The 17,702-nt window shown below is 35.5% G+C and overlaps 1 protein-coding gene across 1 annotated transcript in view; it reads right to left on the bottom strand.

Moving 5' to 3' along the window:
- LOC150096139 (mitogen-activated protein kinase kinase kinase 4-like) overlaps positions 1-17,702 on the bottom strand; it is a 734,047-nt gene that overhangs the window by 46,201 nt on the left and 670,144 nt on the right. The window contains exon 24 of the mRNA XM_090409620.1: positions 6,972-7,078. Coding sequence (XP_090265746.1) covers positions 6,972-7,078 — 107 coding nt within the window. The remainder of the gene's footprint in view (positions 1-6,971; positions 7,079-17,702) is intronic.

Genomic DNA, 17,702 nt, shown 5'->3' with positions numbered 1-17,702 from the left:
TTTAAATATTATTATTATTATTAACATTTGACCTTCATCGTGGAGGTACATACTAGACTCATCGTGGGAGGTACATACTATTGCATACAATGCTCAGCCAACTGCGCCTTAAACTGATTCAAAGTGTCCACATCCACAATGCATTACACTCCCCCCCTCCCATGCAAAGAACCTGCTCCTCACGCCTCTGTTCACACCCTCCTTTATATAATTTCCAGTAATGGCCTCTTGTTCTACTCCCCTCTCCCATTCTATGAACAATCTCTTCCATGTCCACCTGATAACAACCCCTGACCAGCTTATATGTCTCAATCATATCCCCCCCCCGCCTTCCTCCTATTCACGAGGTTCTGGAATTTACATTCTCTCAATCTGTCCTCATACTCCACATTACAAAGACCAATGACTACCTTTGTGAATCTTCTCTGGACCCTTTCTAACACATCCTCTTCACCACCATGAAAACTCACCTACCAAATCTGTGCACAATAATCTATGAGGCCTGATCAAGGCCTTATACAATGGAATCATAACCTCTCAATTTCAGCATGTCAGGATTCTCTGTATCATTGCCATTATCTGATGTGATGTCTTCACAATTTGTGCAATGCGGCTCCTGAATTTCAGGTCCTTGTCCACAATCGCTCCTAGATCTCTCATCTCCTCTAATTCCATTAAAGTTTCCCCATGAAGTGTATACTTTGCATCCCATTGTTGCTTACCAAATCTCAAAACCTTACACTTGGCAATTGAACTGACAGTTCCACTTATCTGCCCATTCATGCAATCTATTCAAGTCCTCTAATAAGGCATTAACATCCACTTGACTGTGCATTGCTCTCCCCAGTTTTGCATCATCTGCAAACAGCTGGATATCACTAGTTAAACCCAACCCAATATCATTAACATAGAAATTGAACAACAAAGGCCCCAAAACTGAACCCCTATGGCACACCGCTGGTGACCTTTCCCTTTCGGATACTGCACCCCCATATACAACTTTTGGATATCTATCCGACAGACAGTCACTGATCCAACACAGAAGTCTGTTACCATTTCTGTACAACAGGTTGATAACAGGACCTTCACCACAACTCCAAATATACAGACCAACCTATAATTTGAAGCTACATCCTTATGCAGTGGAACAATTTTACTCTCCTTCCGCTCCCTTGAAACCTGTGCTGTTGCACGACTCTTATTAAACAGGCATGCCAATGCTACCGCCAATTAACTGGAACACTCGTATAAGGTTCATGGTGATATGTCATTAAATCCTATCGGCTTATTGACATCAAGTTTATTTATTTCCTCAATTACCTCCTGCTCACTCACAATTAAGCCATCTTCTCCTATGTCCTTTAAACTTAAGTTCCTCACGATTTCACCCTGATCAGGATGAAAGACCCTTATAAATTGATCATTGAATACCTCAACAATGTGTCTTCTGCATTTACCATTCTACTATTGTCATTCATTAACATTATCTTACCATGATTATTCTTCCTTCTACTTGCCACATATCTAAAAAACTCTCTAGGGCTTTTCTTCACTTGATTTGCCAATTTCTTCTCATATGCACTTTTGTCCTCCTTAGTAACTGAGTCCTCTCTCTGGCTTTTTCTTTATACTCTTCTTGTAACTGATTGTTACCATTATTCATCTTGTACTTCCTCCAAAGTATCTTCTTTTCCAGATTTAATGCTTAAGCTCCACATTTATCCATTTTACACCTACCTTATTTAGCATTTTGACCTTCGGGATACATTCGTACATTGATGCTGTTATGTATTTCTTTGTGAGTTCCCATGCAGTGTTTATTTCCTTACCACTCAACTCTTCATTCCATGTTATAGCTCCAAGCTGTCTCCTAAGTGTCATAATCACCGGCCTTATAATTCCACATATATCCTTTCCTCACAAAAGTCTGTATACGACTAGCCACAACACAGGTGATTACTTCATGGTCACTTTCACCAGCTGGAGGAAATTGTGAAACCCCTCTAACAATTACATCCTCTGATGAAATGATGAGATCTAGAACTCTTGATCCTCACATGCTCTTCTTTATGTGCTGCCTGAGATAGTTATCTCTCAAGAATTTGAGAAATTCATTTTCCTTATTCCCAAATGCTATCTCTTTTCCAATCTATACCACCATAATGAAAATCACCCATAATAATTAAACTTCCTTTGTTCACTAATCCAAGTTGTTTATACATTTCTTCATCACCACCTTTCACATTCCCATGTCTATAGCAACATCCAACTAAATATGTCTTCCTCTCAACCTCCACATTGCACCACACCACACTGCCTCATAACCATTGCCACTATTTCCCCCTTTCATGTCTACCTTATGTGGACTTAATTTCCCTGCTATCATCAGCAGTACTCCCCCTCCCTTCCTGCCCTTTCTATCCTTGCAAAAAATACTGTACCCTTCCATTTCTATTCCCTTTGCAATATCATCATCATTCAACCATGTTTCACTTATTCCAGTGATTTGGGGGCAAATAAACTCAATCACTGAAACCATTTCATCTCCTTTATTTCTGATACTTCTGGCATTTGTAAACAAACATAGCAGTTCATTTTTAGGTCTATAGCCAGTCCTATCCAAGCCATATGTTGGTTGCGATTTCCCCATCACACCTGCCCAATCACCTTATCACCACACATATCTCTTCAGTTTCAACTTCTCCACCCAGATTGCAATATACTCCATCTTCATGCACACATTCACTCTCTCTATGCCACGTCTTCCCCCCCCCTTCCCTGAGCTCCCCCATTTCCCTGTTCCTCTTGTATTCCCGTTCCCTCTTCCTCTCTCACACTACCATTGTTTCCACTGCTAAGCACTTCTGTCTCTTCAGTACCACTCTCCTGATTTTTCCCCTCATCTCTTCCTTCTGATATCTAGCATGCATCACACACACACTGTATTTCCACACACTATACTTTTACTCAGCAACACTTTCTCCAGCACACTCACCTCAAAGTCATTTAAATGCAACCCATCATGCCTGTATAATTTCATTCTTTCCTCAAACACATGCCATACATCTACAAACTGCACTTCCTTCTCCTCACAAAGCTCTGCTAGCATACCATTCATGATTTTGGCTCTCTGTCACCACTCATTATCATCATACCTGGGTAACACACTGACAATCTTTCCTACTATACTGTTATCTTTCACTCTTCACGATAATCTCCTGATATTCGTTCTCACATCCTTCTTATGTCCAGTTAGAGCATTCATCCTCATTTCTTCCTCATGTCCAACACCTTAATTATCGTACTCATTCTCCCACCAGGATAGCAGACCTTATGGACTCTGTCAGTATCTAGCCTTACACTGCTATCCTGGAATCACTCGTCACTCTTTTTACTTTTTTCTTTCATTTTGTTCTCTTGCACACTTTCATTAGTTTCCACTAGATGTCTAACATCATTCAACATATTATTCATTTCATTTTTCATTTCCAATAACTATTTCATTAAATCTTGCATTCCAACAATTTCACTCTCTATCTCTCTACCTCTTGTTCAGCTGCACTTTACTTCCTTTTCCTCATTCATACTTTTTTCACTCCCTTATCACTAACTTTGGTTTGTACATCTTTGCATTCTTTTGCTCCTTTAGTTCCTCCAGCTTTTATTTCATTTCTGTTTTTTGTAACTTTTTCCATAACTTTTGCATCCTTTCACTCTGTCAGTTTCTCTATCTTTCATTTCATTTCTGTTTCTTTCACATACACCATCTATCTTTTCAGTCAGTTTCGCATTCTGTGTATCGTGGTCAAACAATATATTGCACTTACGACAAATCCATACTTTCTCTCATCTCTCGTTCATTCTCTCTCTCTCTCTCTACAAAGACATCTGTTACACTCCTCCAAGCATACATATTACACTCACAACATCGAATCAGTTTTGAAAAGTCTATGTCACCAATGCTACTTGACTTTCGTGTCATTCGCCTGGTAGCACCAGTCGACATCCCTGTGGTTGACCTCGTGACTGCCATTGTGTAATATTTAAAATGGCAATTTAGACTAATAGATCTGATAGAATTCACACCAAAAATCACTCAGACACACTTCATTATCAAAAATAAATAATGAAACCCTAAAATTTATGAAACACTGCCAATTATTATTCAAAATAGCACTTATTCTTTCCGGAGCTCTTTTTATGACACTACACAACTTATGGCCCTTTAGCAGCAAAAATTAAATTAACATTAAATTTATAATATCATGTTAATGAAGTTAATGTCATGTGAAAAAGATTTAATAAAATAAACAATGAGTGTGTTCTTAATGAATCAGCATTAAAAAAAAAACTTTTTACAAAATATTTTATTGCATAAAATAGTGTGTGTAATCTCAAGTAATATCCAGTCTAAAAATTAAACATGCCAAGAAATTATATTCTTGGTTTAATCTTTTATACACGTGTAAGCAAAACAGTTTGTGTGAGAAGTAACTGCATGACTGGGCTACTTGCATATAGAAGCTAATGACTCCACATTAACTGCCTTAGTATTCCACAATGCAAAGCACATATACTTATGGACAAGTATTATACTATGCATTATGGGAAGAGTCAGTAACCAAACCAGCCTCGACCTTTATTGAGGTCTCATCAGTGGGAGCAAGAACCAAACGTTAAAGTAAGGTTGAAGTAATGCCAAAGGCAATTGATGCGAGTCATTAGCCTCTGTATACAAGTATCCCAGTCGTGAAGTTACTTCACATGCTTCAGTTACTTCACTTTGTTTGCTTACACTTGTATAAAGAATGAAACCAAGTATATAATTTCTTGGCATCTTTAATTTATAGTATAACCAAGTGAAAAAACTTTCAACATCTATCTCTAATACAGAGTATTTTAGTAATAAGATGACACCTTTTGATTACTTATGGAAATATGACTTTGGCATTATTCAACCTTGGTATCACCTTTGGATCTGGCTCCACTAATAAGACCTCAATAAAGGTCGAGGCTGGTCTGGGTATTGGTCTTTCCCATATTGCATAGCATTATGCTTGTCTGTAAGGATATGTGCTTTGCATTATGGGATATTAAGGCAATTGATGTGAAGTCATTAGACTCTATATACAAGTAGCCCAGTTGTGAAGTTACTTTACTTGCAAGCTTTGTTTGCTTACACTTGTATAAAGAATGAAACCAAGAATTTCTTGGCATCTTTAATTTATTAGTATAATCAAGTGAAAAAACTTTCAATATAATATCCTGGTCCTATTTGGGGCAATAGCCCACAGCTGCTGCAATACAGGTACATGAATACATACATCAGCCATCATGCTTCAATTGCATTTTATTGCATTGACTTTGTTTCTAGATGTGGATGAAAGGACTATCACAATATCACATATTGCCTTTCCTGATTTGATTAAAATGCTTAAACTACTTGAAAGTAATTGTGTAGACCAGAATAACGTGCCACCGTTGTGCCATATAGCAAGTCGAGGAGATAAGAGACGTTGGAGTGGGGGTGGACAAGGATCTGAAGTTCAGAGGTCACATTGCACAAGTTGTGAAGACATCATATCAGATTATGCAATTATGTGGAGGACCTTAACTTGTAAAGATAAAGAAGTTCTGGTTCTATTCTATAGGGTCTTTGAACAGTGCTCATATGGATTATTGTGCACAGATTTGGTCCCTTGGTTTTCATGGCGATGAGGATATATTGGAAAGAGTCCAGAGAAGACAGACTAAGATCATAACTGGTCTTTGGGATATAATGACAGATTAAATGAATGGAGTTTGCAAACTTTGTAAATAGGAGGAAGAGAGGGAAATATGATCGAGACATTTAAGTTCATAAAGGGTTGTTCCAGGTTAATGTAGATGAAACCAAGAATATAATTTAAAAATATAAAATAATAAAATTATATAAATTAAAAAATAAAAAATATAAAATTAAAAAAAAATATATATATAAATAAATATAAAAAACTTTTATGCGCTTTGGTACAAGCTCTCTGCAAACAGCTGTGTTCTTTTGTGAATTCATGGTACTGTGGTATGTGTAGATCATTTGTTATTGGCTTAAAGGCACATTTGCTAGTCTGCTAATTATCTGAAAAACCAAAAAAGAGGATCATCACCAGAATAGCAAGGAGTATGCCAACCATTCTGCTACTCTTCTTGGCCAAAATTCTTTCTCCTGAGTTAAAACAAGAGACCACAATAATAAGAGAACAGACAAAAATAATGAACAATCTATTGCACCTGTATCGTTTGCTTTTGACCTCTCATGATCCTGACTGTTCAAGAAGTGGAAACCTTTCATTAATGTCGCAAAAGGATTAATCCAGGTGATAAAGAAGATTTGATATCATAATACTAATGATATCAACAAATTCCTTGTTAAAAAGTTTTACACTTCCCAAACTTTTATCTGTTTGTATCATTTCATTTTAGAAAACATCACAAAGCAGATATGTTCTTCTTCTCCATAAAAGTATAGTTGTAACTACATACCACTTAAAGCAGATAAAGATAAGTCAACTGCTGTGTTGCTGCACACAATAGTTGACTTATAATCCACTTGTTCACAGTCATTTCAAAGTTATATTCTATAGTCACTTGCTGTTTACAGGTGATGCAGCTGACTGGCTATGAATACCTCCCCCCTCCAGACTTGTTATCAGTGTATTAGTGAACACCCATCTCACTAGATCTACACATAACTTCTATTTTAATAATTCCTCTTCCCATTTGTTGCATAGTGCACAATTAAACATCCAAGTCTCCTATCCAGTAGAGTGTTATTATCATGCAATTTTTTTCTTGTGTTGCCATATGTTCAGCTAATTAAACAAAAAAAAAGGGGGGGGGAGGAATTGTTATGTCTGATAGATAAAAAAAAGAAAGAAAGAAAGAAACAGTTCATAACCATTTGACAGGTCATATAAAAATATTTTACATACTTTTCCTGTTCCCATCTCCAATATAACGCATCCTATGCTCCATATATCGACTGCTCTCCCATGTCCTTCTTTGCAATCTCGTGTAATTATTTCTGGCGCCATATAAGCTGTCAAAGCAAACACACAAACAAACAAAAACTAAAATTAATTAATTAAATTAAATTAAATTAATAAAATAAAATTAATTTCAACATGGGCATTAAATAAAAAAAAGACAAAAAATATTATGATAAAAGTTAACAAAACCAGTACATATGTAAACAGACTGAATGACTCAATAGAAACGTTTAGTTTTGTAAAACTATTAATTTAAGATATTTATGAATTACTTGTCCAACAAGTCAACAAAACAGTCTATTATATGTTGTCACATTTATTTAGCTCTTTCCTTGGTATAAATTAAAATAATAAGTAAGCACTAGTAGCAAAGTTTCACAATGCAAAAATAAAATGAACTGAAGAATAACACAAGAATTTTATAACTTGGAACAAAACAAATGCATTTACAAATTTTACAGTGCAGAATTTTAAAATGGAAATTAAGAGTAAATGATAAAAATTAAAAACAAAACACAAAATAAAGAATAAAATAATTGTCAACAGAATAAATTATATTTGACAAGAAATTATGTTCTTGTTTAATCCCTTATCCAAGTGTAAGCCAAGTGCATGAAATTTATTGCAGTTAATAAAGGGGGCCAGGGTGTATAGTAGGCCTGCACAACATGCGGCCTGCAATGCTATTTATTTTGGCCCGTCTGCCTGATTGAATTATTTAATCATATGGGGGAACATGAAATTAGACCCATATTGTTTCTTAGCCGAATAAGAAACTCAAAGAGTTTCATGCCGAATATAGAAACTATATGTATATAGAAACTATATAAAGTTCGGCGATTCCAAGCATAAGCAAATACCTGGATAGTGCAGCACCTGACCCTTGAAGGTAGCGCAAGCTGAGGCAACTCATATAAAGGGTGGAGCAAACTCCAATCACTATTCTTGATATTTACCCATATACCCATAATGTGAACTTAACTCCTAGGAGCTGTATTTTGTTCAACATTATGAGAGAAGGTCACTACCCAGACCGGTTTCGACATTTTTTGAGGTATCATCAGTGAGTAGGTAGACCTAGTTAATAACAAGTTTGTGGCGAACAGAACTTATATCCCTTCTAAGAATTGCCAAGAGGTGTCCTATTAAATTATCAATTATAATGAAGAGCCAAAGGCTTCAATTTGGCAACATGAACTTATTTAAGTTAAGGGATATTATATCCCATATTGTTTCTTAGCCGAATAAGAAACTCAAAGAGTTTTATGCCAAATATAGAAACTATATAAAGTTCGGCGATTCCAAGAGTAAGCAAATACCTGAACTTTATATAGTTTCTATATTCGGCATGAAACTCTTTGAGTTTCTTATTCGGCTAAGAAACAATATGGGATATAATATCCCTTAACTTAAATAAGTCCATGTCGCTGAATTGAAGCCTTTGGCTCTTCATTATAATTAATAATGAAATTAGACGATTTTTTCCTAGCGTTGAATTAAATTTTTTAGTAAGATTGCATGTTTACGTTCATGCGATTAATATCGCAATCATGTTTCTTTCAACTCGACAATAAATTGCATTTGGAGTAATTCCACTGTCGTATTTAATAACAAATTATTACTATCGCTTCGAGGTTTTGTTAGTGCTAGTGTCGCTGCGGGGAAATTCGAAGTTACATCTCTGTGATAATGACTTGATGTCTACGAACAAGAACGAATCGTATTACACAAAATTGTCCGTGTCTTGACTGGCTTTGGCACTGTTGTGGTTGGTTGTAGCTGGAGCAATACATTACATAACTGTTATCATAACCTCCATTATTGTGAGTTTTTCATCATTAGTTTTTTGTAATTAAATAGATTCAGAACATCAAGCATTTAACTCTGAGTGGACAAACAAATATTTTTTTACGTTGTTTAAGGACAAAATAGTGTGCATTGTTTGCCAGGAATCTATCACTGTGCCGAAAGAGTACAATCTGAGACATCATTTTGAATTGAAACATCCTTGTTGCTCACCGCTGTGTCCTGATAAGAAAAATAATTTTGAAAATATCAGTTTGTCTCGTATGACTGTTCAGCGCAGGGTGGCTGATATTGCCGAGGATCTTAAAGATAACCTGCAAAAATCGGCTAGTGAATTTGTCTATTATTCGCTTGCTATGGATAAAAGTACTAACGTGAAAGATACTGCACGGCTTTTAATATATGTAAGTGGTGCTAATAAGAATTGTGAGGTGACAGAGGAGCTTGCTGGTTTGTGTTCAGTGAAAGGAAGAACAACAGGAAGGGAGATCGCAGAAAATGTAAAGATGTGTGAACAGAAAAACTATCATAACCTCCATTATTGTGAGTTTTTCATCATTAGTTTTTTGTAATTAAATAGATTCAGAACATCAAGCATTTAACTCTGAGTGGACAAACAAATATTTTTTTACGTTGTTTAAGGACAAAATAGTATGCATTGTTTGCCAGGAATCTATCGCTGTGCCGAAAGAGTACAATCTGAGACGTCATTTTGAATTGAAACATCCTTGTTGCTCACCGCTGTGTCCTGATAAGAAAAATAATTTTGAAAATATCAGTTTGTCTCGTATGACTGTTCAGCGCAGGGTGGCTGATATTGCTGAGGATCTTAAAGATAACCTGCAAAAATCGGCTAGTGAATTTGTCTATTATTCGCTTGCTATGGATAAAAGTACTAACGTGAAAGATACTGCACAGCTTTTAATATATGTAAGAGGTGCTAATAAGAATTGTGAGGTGACAGAGGAGCTTGCTGGTTTGTGTTCAGTGAAAGGAAGAACAACGCAGGGTGGCTGATATTGCCGAGGATCTTAAAGATAACCTGCAAAAATTGGCTAGTGAATTTGTCTATTATTCGCTTGCTATGGATAAAAGTACTAACGTGAAAGATACTGCACAGCTTTTAATATATGTAAGAGGTGCTAATAAGAATTGTGAGGTGACAGAGGAGCTTGCTGGTTTGTGTTCAATGAAAGGAAGAACAACAGGAAAGGAGATCACAGAAAATGTAAAGATGTGTGGAACAGAAAAACTATTCGGTTATCCAAATTTCCTTAAATCCTTAAATTTCAAGAATTTAGTAGCAGTTTGCACTGATGGTGCCCCATCTATGTGGGGAAAAAATGTTGGTGCTGTAACATTTATTGAACAGTATGCAGGTAAACCATTGACAAAATTTCACTGCCTAATTCATCAGCAGGTATGCTAAAATTGATGCCGAGTATGGGGATCTACCATACGACACGGATGTACATTGGTTGAGCTGCGGTAAAGTTTTGTCACGTTTTGTCGCTCTAAAAAATGAACAAGTTGAATTTTTGGAATCCAAGAAGATACGAAAAAATCCCAGAAATAATGGATGAAGAATGGAATCGAGATTTATTTTTCTTTTGTAACATTTTGGGTCACTTGCAGCTTCAAGGAAAAAATAAGTGTGTTTTTCTTATTGTAAATATTATTTTCTTATTATTCCTGTGTTGTTAATTAAAATAAACTAAACATGGAAATCTTGCAGTTGGTTACTGGCATGTACATCCAATTTTGTTTAATATTTGATCAAAGTTTTTCAAAACTTTATTATTACTTGACACCTCTGTCCCAGACTCATCGAAGGAGAGCACTTACTCTACAACTCTCCATCTCCACTACAATCCTCTAACTACAGCGAACTGCATCATCTACACCGATGCCATCTACTGCCACCACCACCACCATCACTAATATTTTTACAGACAATCATGCCCATGGTGGTATCCAAACCCGCAGCCTTTTGGCTGGAGAGCAGATACGCTAACCACTCAGCCAACCAGGCCAGCGAGACATCAGTTAATATACAGACATCAGTTATGTTAGTTTAGTTTACGGATATTAGTTTTCATGAGACATCAGTTAATATACAGTAAATCTAGTGATTAATGAGGAGATTGTGTTTATGTTCTCTCTTCCTAGCATAAAATCTTTCTTATAAAGGCCATATTTTCTTGACATCAGAAATTCTCTACACCTTAACCCCATTGTTAAGTCAAATTATCTTTACAAGATGTTAGTAAAAAGGAGTAACCCACTTCATTTATATATATATATATATATATATATATATATATATATATATTCTCAAACTATCATTATATGTTTGAGAGATGCAACAGCTATGAAAAGGTAATTGTGATTATAGGCGAAGAAGAGGGGATATGATAGAAACATTCAAATTACTAAAAGGTTTTTATAGGATTGATGCAGGGGAAATGTTTCAGCTGTGTGATAGTGATGGAAGAACAAGAGGTCATCTCTGGAAATTAAAGAAGAGTGTGGTTAACAAAGGTGTCAGAACAAGGTTTTTTGCCTGGAGGGTGGTGAATGAGTGGAATTCATTGCCTGACTTTGTTGTGAGCTCTTCATCTGTAAATGAATTCAAGAAGAGATATGACAGATATTGTTTTGCTAGTTTGGGTCTCCCGCGATGAGTCTACTGACTCCATGGAGATACCCGTAATAATAATAATAATAAAAAGAAAAATTATTTCCATCTAGAGTGGTAATGAAAACAACATGAACTCTACAAAATACACAAATTCATATTTATACTAGGATATACATGTAACTAAAACCAAAATGTATTCAAAGTCAGGTTTATATCTGCAATGGGAAAAAAAAAACATAGTACCAAAATTGTCATTTTGGTTTTTTTTTCATTTTCACTCAGCTTATCTTTTCCTTTTCATTATTTCATTCTCTCACCCTTTTTATTTTATTAATTAGTTATTATTTTAATTTTTTTTTCATACATATTTATACACATTTTATATGTATTTAGACATTTTTAAAAAATATTCTGTCATCCTTTTATTAATTTGTTATTATTTAACCATTTTTTCATACATATTTATACAAAGACATATAACAATACCAAATTAGGTAATCATTGCATTTAAATTTTAACTAACCTAAACTCCAGCATATCTACCAATTCTATTTTCCAGTTATTTAAATTTAATGATTCTATAACCTGATGATAAAGGCTATTCCACATATTTTCAAAATGAACTTTATATATTTGTTCTATCTGATTTTTTTAAAAAATTATTATTATTATTTACTGTGTCTCCATGGAGTCTGGAGACTCCATTATGCCCTCTGGTAGAGTTTATTTCAGCCAAATGCAAACTCCTGTATATTTTATATATGTCCTGAATTAAATTCAAGTAAATCTTCTCTCCATTTCCTGTTAGATGGGCCAATGTTGTTTAATTTGTATATAAATGATATAGGAAACGGCTTAAAGGGAGATATTCAGTTGTTTGCTGATGATGCAAAGTTGTGTAGTGCAATAAAAAATCAAGCTGATGTTGAAAGTTTGCAGGAGGATTTAAATAAGCTGGTAAAATGGGCAAAAGAAAATGGATGTCAGTTCAATGTGGAAAAGTGTAAAGTCTTGCATTTTGGGATTAAAAGATTACCAGCTGTGTACTACATCGATGGAAAGGTACTCCAAGAGATTGATGAGGCTAGGGACTTAGGGGTATTGGTAGATAGGGAGATGAAGTTCAGAGGACACATTGCTAAGGTGTCCAAGATTGCACATAGGATTACTTGGTTGTTGAGGAACACACTGACATCCAGAGATAAAGAGGTTATTATTCCCCTTTATAAAGCATTGATACTTCCACATTTGGATTACTGTGCTCAGGTCTGGTCACCTTGATTCTTTGGAGATGAGGAGGCTGTGGAGAGGGTTCAGAGAAGAGTGACCAAGTTGGTGAGTGATATAAAAAATGCTCCCTACATTGATAGATTAAGAGCTTGTGGATTGCAGAGATTGGTTGATAGGCGAAGAAGAGGGGATATGATAGAAACATTCAAATTACTAAAAGGTTTTTATAGGATTGATGCAGGGGAAATGTTTCAGCTGTGTGATAGTGATGGAAGAACAAGAGGTCATCTCTGGAAATTAAAGAAGAGTGTGGTTAACAAAGGTGTCAGAACAAGGTTTTTTGCCTGGAGGGTGGTGAATGAGTGGAATTCATTGCCTGACTTAGTTGTGAGCTCTTCGTCTGTAAATGAATTCAAGAAGAGATATGACAGATATTGTTTTGCTAGTTTGGGTCTCCCGCGATGAGTCTACTGACTCCATGGAGATACCCGTAATAATAATAATAATAATAATAATAATAATAATAATAGATATATCACACTACAAATAGCCAACTGATTCTCATAATTTTTCACAATACAATCACTCTGCATGCTCAATCTGCTCTGAATGCATGTGATTTTTTTGACATCCATTGGTGAATAAAGCTGAGAGACATAACCCAATGTCTGCCTGACTAAATACTTGTACAACCTAGAGGTAAAGTATCTTTTAATTATTATTATGCTTGACTTCTAAAGAGTCACAAGACTCACTTATAGGAGGCCCATCTTAGACAACAGGAAGCCTATCATAGCATTTCTTAAATCTGTTCATGATCTGCATTTTCACTACTCTTTCTAGAAATATATAAACTTGTCCAGCCACCATCAATGGGGGGGAAAAAAAAAAAAAAAAAAAAAAGCCACTTCTCACCTTTTTTCACCATGCAAAAATCTCCTCAGTGTCAATCCTGGGAATACCTCTGAACAGTTTAAATATTTCAATCATATCAATTACTGTCTTCTATCCACCAGTGGCGGCTGGTGAAAATTTCAAGTGAGGGTGCTGCATATACAAAAAAAAAAAAAAAAAAACACTTTTTTTTCCTAATCAGTAACGAATTTATTAATAAATAAATTTACCTATTAAAAATTGCTTTATTAAAAATATTTCATCCTCACCACAAACAAACACCAATAATAAAAGTTTCGTATCAATAGCAATGACAAGTGTAAACGAATATCGGCGTTAGATTGCAGTGCATTTGTTTCGTGTAACGATAATTGAAAAAATATAATTATTTTCATATTTTCAACAGTGACACTCGTCATAATTCAGCTTTGTATCTATAATAAATAAATAATTATATGTTATTTTAACGAAATAAAATAAGATTTACAAAAAAATAGTTCACCACGAACACGCGCCAATAATAAACGTTTCACATCTCACAGAAATAACGAGTGCAGGCATAAGATACACTGCCCAAGCGGCAGTGTATCTAATGATGTAACGTGCAAAGACAGCAAACGAATATCGGCATTAGATCGCAGTGCATTTGTTTCGTGTAACGATAACTGAAAAAATATTATTCTTTTCATATTTTCAACAGTGACATTTGTCATAATTCAGCCTTGTATCTATAATAAATAAATAATTATATGTTATTTTAACAAAATAAAATAAGATTTACAAAAAATAGTTCACCAGGCACACGCACCAATAATAAACGTTTCATATCTCACAGAAATAAGGCACGTAAGCTTACTAAAAATACACTACCGTTTGAGCAGTTACAGTTGGGAATGATGTAACATGCAATGACAAGAGCAAACGAATATCGCCGTTAGATTGCAGTGCATTTGTTTCGTAATCTAAAGCATTAATCAAACAATTCCAATTATTAACTATTCAATCAATGTCAAAACATAAGCTGAAACCTTTAACATGTTGTACTGCATTTATATAATGTTGTAAGTATTATTGTTATTTATAAACACACAAAATTTAATTTTTTTATTTTTTCCTTGGGGATGCTCAGTGTCGCAGTGCTTATGTATGGGCCGCCACTGCTATCCACCAACCTCTGCAGTTTGTATACCTTCAGCCAATCCTCATAACCAATATTGTACAGTTTTGATATTTTTGTTATCTGTCTCTACTCTCTCTGATATTAATTTTTCCATTTCAAATCCCAGTGACCAGATACAAGCACATTAATCCGAATATCTATCAGACATTTTACGAAGTCACTAACCTGATCTTTAAAAACCAATATTATTATTATTATTATTATCAAACAAGACCTCATGGAGTCAAAGACTCATCTAGGAGGTCCTTTTATCTCACACACATCTCATCATACCGGGTCTTAAACACATTCAAACTCCCTGCAGACACCACACTCTCAGGCATTCCAATCATTCACAGCTCTGCACGAAAAAAACCTGCCTCTCACTCCCCTACTCACACCCTCTTTATACAGTTTCCAGGTATGACCTCTGGTTCTCCCCTGATCTCCCACTATTCTCTGTAGAACTTCTCCACCACTGATCCTATAACAACCCCTTACCAACTTGTAGGTCTCTATCATATCTCCCCTCTTCCTTCTCTCCACTAGACTCTGCAAATTACATCTTTTCAATCTTTCCTCATACTTGACATTCCAGAGGTCAGAGACTACCTTAGTCAGTTGCCTTTGGACCCTTTCCAACATCTCTTCATCCTTCTGAAAACCAGGTGACCAAATCTGGGCACAATAGTCCATGTGTGGCCTAATCAAAGCCTTATACAATGGAACAAGAATCTCCCTACTTCTACATGCCAGTGTCCTCCTCATCATTCCCAGAAGTCTTTGTGTTGTCTTCACAATTTTGGCGATGTGTCCCCTAAATTTTAGATCCTTATCCACTATCACTCCCAGATCTCTTATTTCCTCTACTTCCAACAATATATTCTCACCAAGCATAAATTCTGCATCCCATCTTTGTTTTCCAAATTTTAAAACCTTACATTTTGCAACATTGAACTCACATCCCCATTTGCTTGCCCAAGCACTCAATTTATTCAAGTCTTCTTGCAAGGCCACAACACCTTCACTACTCTTTATGGTTCGTCCCAACTTTGCATCATCTGCAAACAACTGAATATCTCCATCCAAATCTTCGCCAATATCATTAATATACAAGTTAAATAGTAATGGCCCTAAAACAGATCCCTGAGGCACTCCACTAGTGACTTTCCTTTTCCTGGATATTGCACCCCCATACACAACTTGTTGATACCTATCAGATAGCCAGTCTCCAATCCAATGCACTAATCTAATATCCAACCCCATCTGCTCTAGTTTGACTGTCAACTTATCATGAGGTACTCTATCAAAAGCTTTTGCAAAATCCAAGTATATTACTGTGTATCCTTCTCCTCTGTCCAAGGAAGCAGTCACTTTATTGTAATAAGTAAGTAGATTACTAAAACACGACCTCCCTTTAGCAAATCCATGCTGTCCATCAAAGATTATACCATTGTTGTCAACCCAACTCTGGATCCTAGTTCTCACAAGCTTCTCCAACAACTTAACCACAACACCTGACACACAGATAGGCCTATAGTTTGATGCTTGAGTTCGATCACCTCCTTTATGAAGTGGCACAATCTTGCCCTCCTTCCACTCTTTAGGGACTTGACCAAGTGCAAGACTCGTATTAAAAAAATATGTCAAGGCAGGTGTCAACTCTCTGGCACATTCCTTCAGAATACGCGGTGATATATTATCAAGTCCCACAGCCTTATTTACATCTAGTTTACTCAACTCCTCAATATGTTCAAATTTAAATATCAATTTATCATGTATCAACTATCATATAAATCAAAAAAAAAAAAAGAAAAAAGAAAAAAAAAAGCAGTATGAGCCCTTCCCTCATATTATAAAAGGCAACCAGATTACTTAAACAACAAGAGTACTCCTAAAGAAATCAAGTTGATCTTCACAGATAATGTTACTCTTGTCTGTCTGGTTTTGTATACAATCTCTCACTAATTTCTTCAAATTTTAACTATAAAAAAATAAAACTCATCTATAGTTTCATGCTTCCATTTTACCACCACTCTTATGTAATGGCACTATCTCGCTCGCTTTCCATCTCCCAGGTACACTAAAGTAGCTAGATTTCCACTGAAAGCCAGGTCAATTGAGTTGTCAATTTTTTAGCACATTCTCTTAAAACATGGCAAAATCCCATCCAGTCCCATAGCCATATTGACTACCGAGTCATTAGCATTTAAAATGCATTCTCCTCATGCACTGCTAAATCTTAAACCCTCCTCATCCCTCCAGGAATAAAACCTGCTTTTCCAGGATGAAATACCTGAATAAAGCGATCATTAAATAACTCCACCATGTCATCTGCATTACTCACTTGACTCCAATTTCCATATAATGTCATTCTTCACAATAATTTATTCTCCTACTGGCCACATAACAAAAGAGGTCTCAAGCCACTTTTCTGGCTTGAGTTTTATATTCCTCATGCAACTGTTCTCTACCTACTTCTTTATACTTTTCTATAATCTCTTTTCATTCCCAGTCCCTGTTTGGTTTCATTAATCATCTACTTTATACTAAATCATGTTCTTTTTCATTTGAGGTATGAAATTTGCTACTAATGTTGATAATTTTTCCTTACTATCTCCTATGCACTGATGATATCTCTTCCAATTTATTCCATCCAAGCTAATTTCTAAGATTATTATAATCACCTGCATTTTAATTCAAAATAAATTCCTTTCTTCATCAATTCATTTACAAAGTCATTTACATGATTGCTTTCACCAAGTGGGGCAAGGATAGCTTCTTAGTTATATTTATTATTATTACATGACACCTCCAGGGAGTTCAAACACTCATCAAGGGAGGGCACCTATTCTACAGCTCTGTCTCCACCATTCAAATCCACTAATTATAATGAACTGTAACTACACCAACCCCATCTACTGCCCATCAACACCATTAATAT

This window comes from Typopeltis vanoorti, chromosome 19, assembly GCF_054136105.1.
Source record: "Typopeltis vanoorti isolate ZY-2024b chromosome 19, IOZ_Tvanoo_1.0, whole genome shotgun sequence".
Taxonomy (NCBI): domain Eukaryota; kingdom Metazoa; phylum Arthropoda; class Arachnida; order Uropygi; family Thelyphonidae; genus Typopeltis; species Typopeltis vanoorti.
Note: the sequence above shows the minus strand (reverse complement) of the source record. Positions and strands in the feature narration are given on the sequence as shown.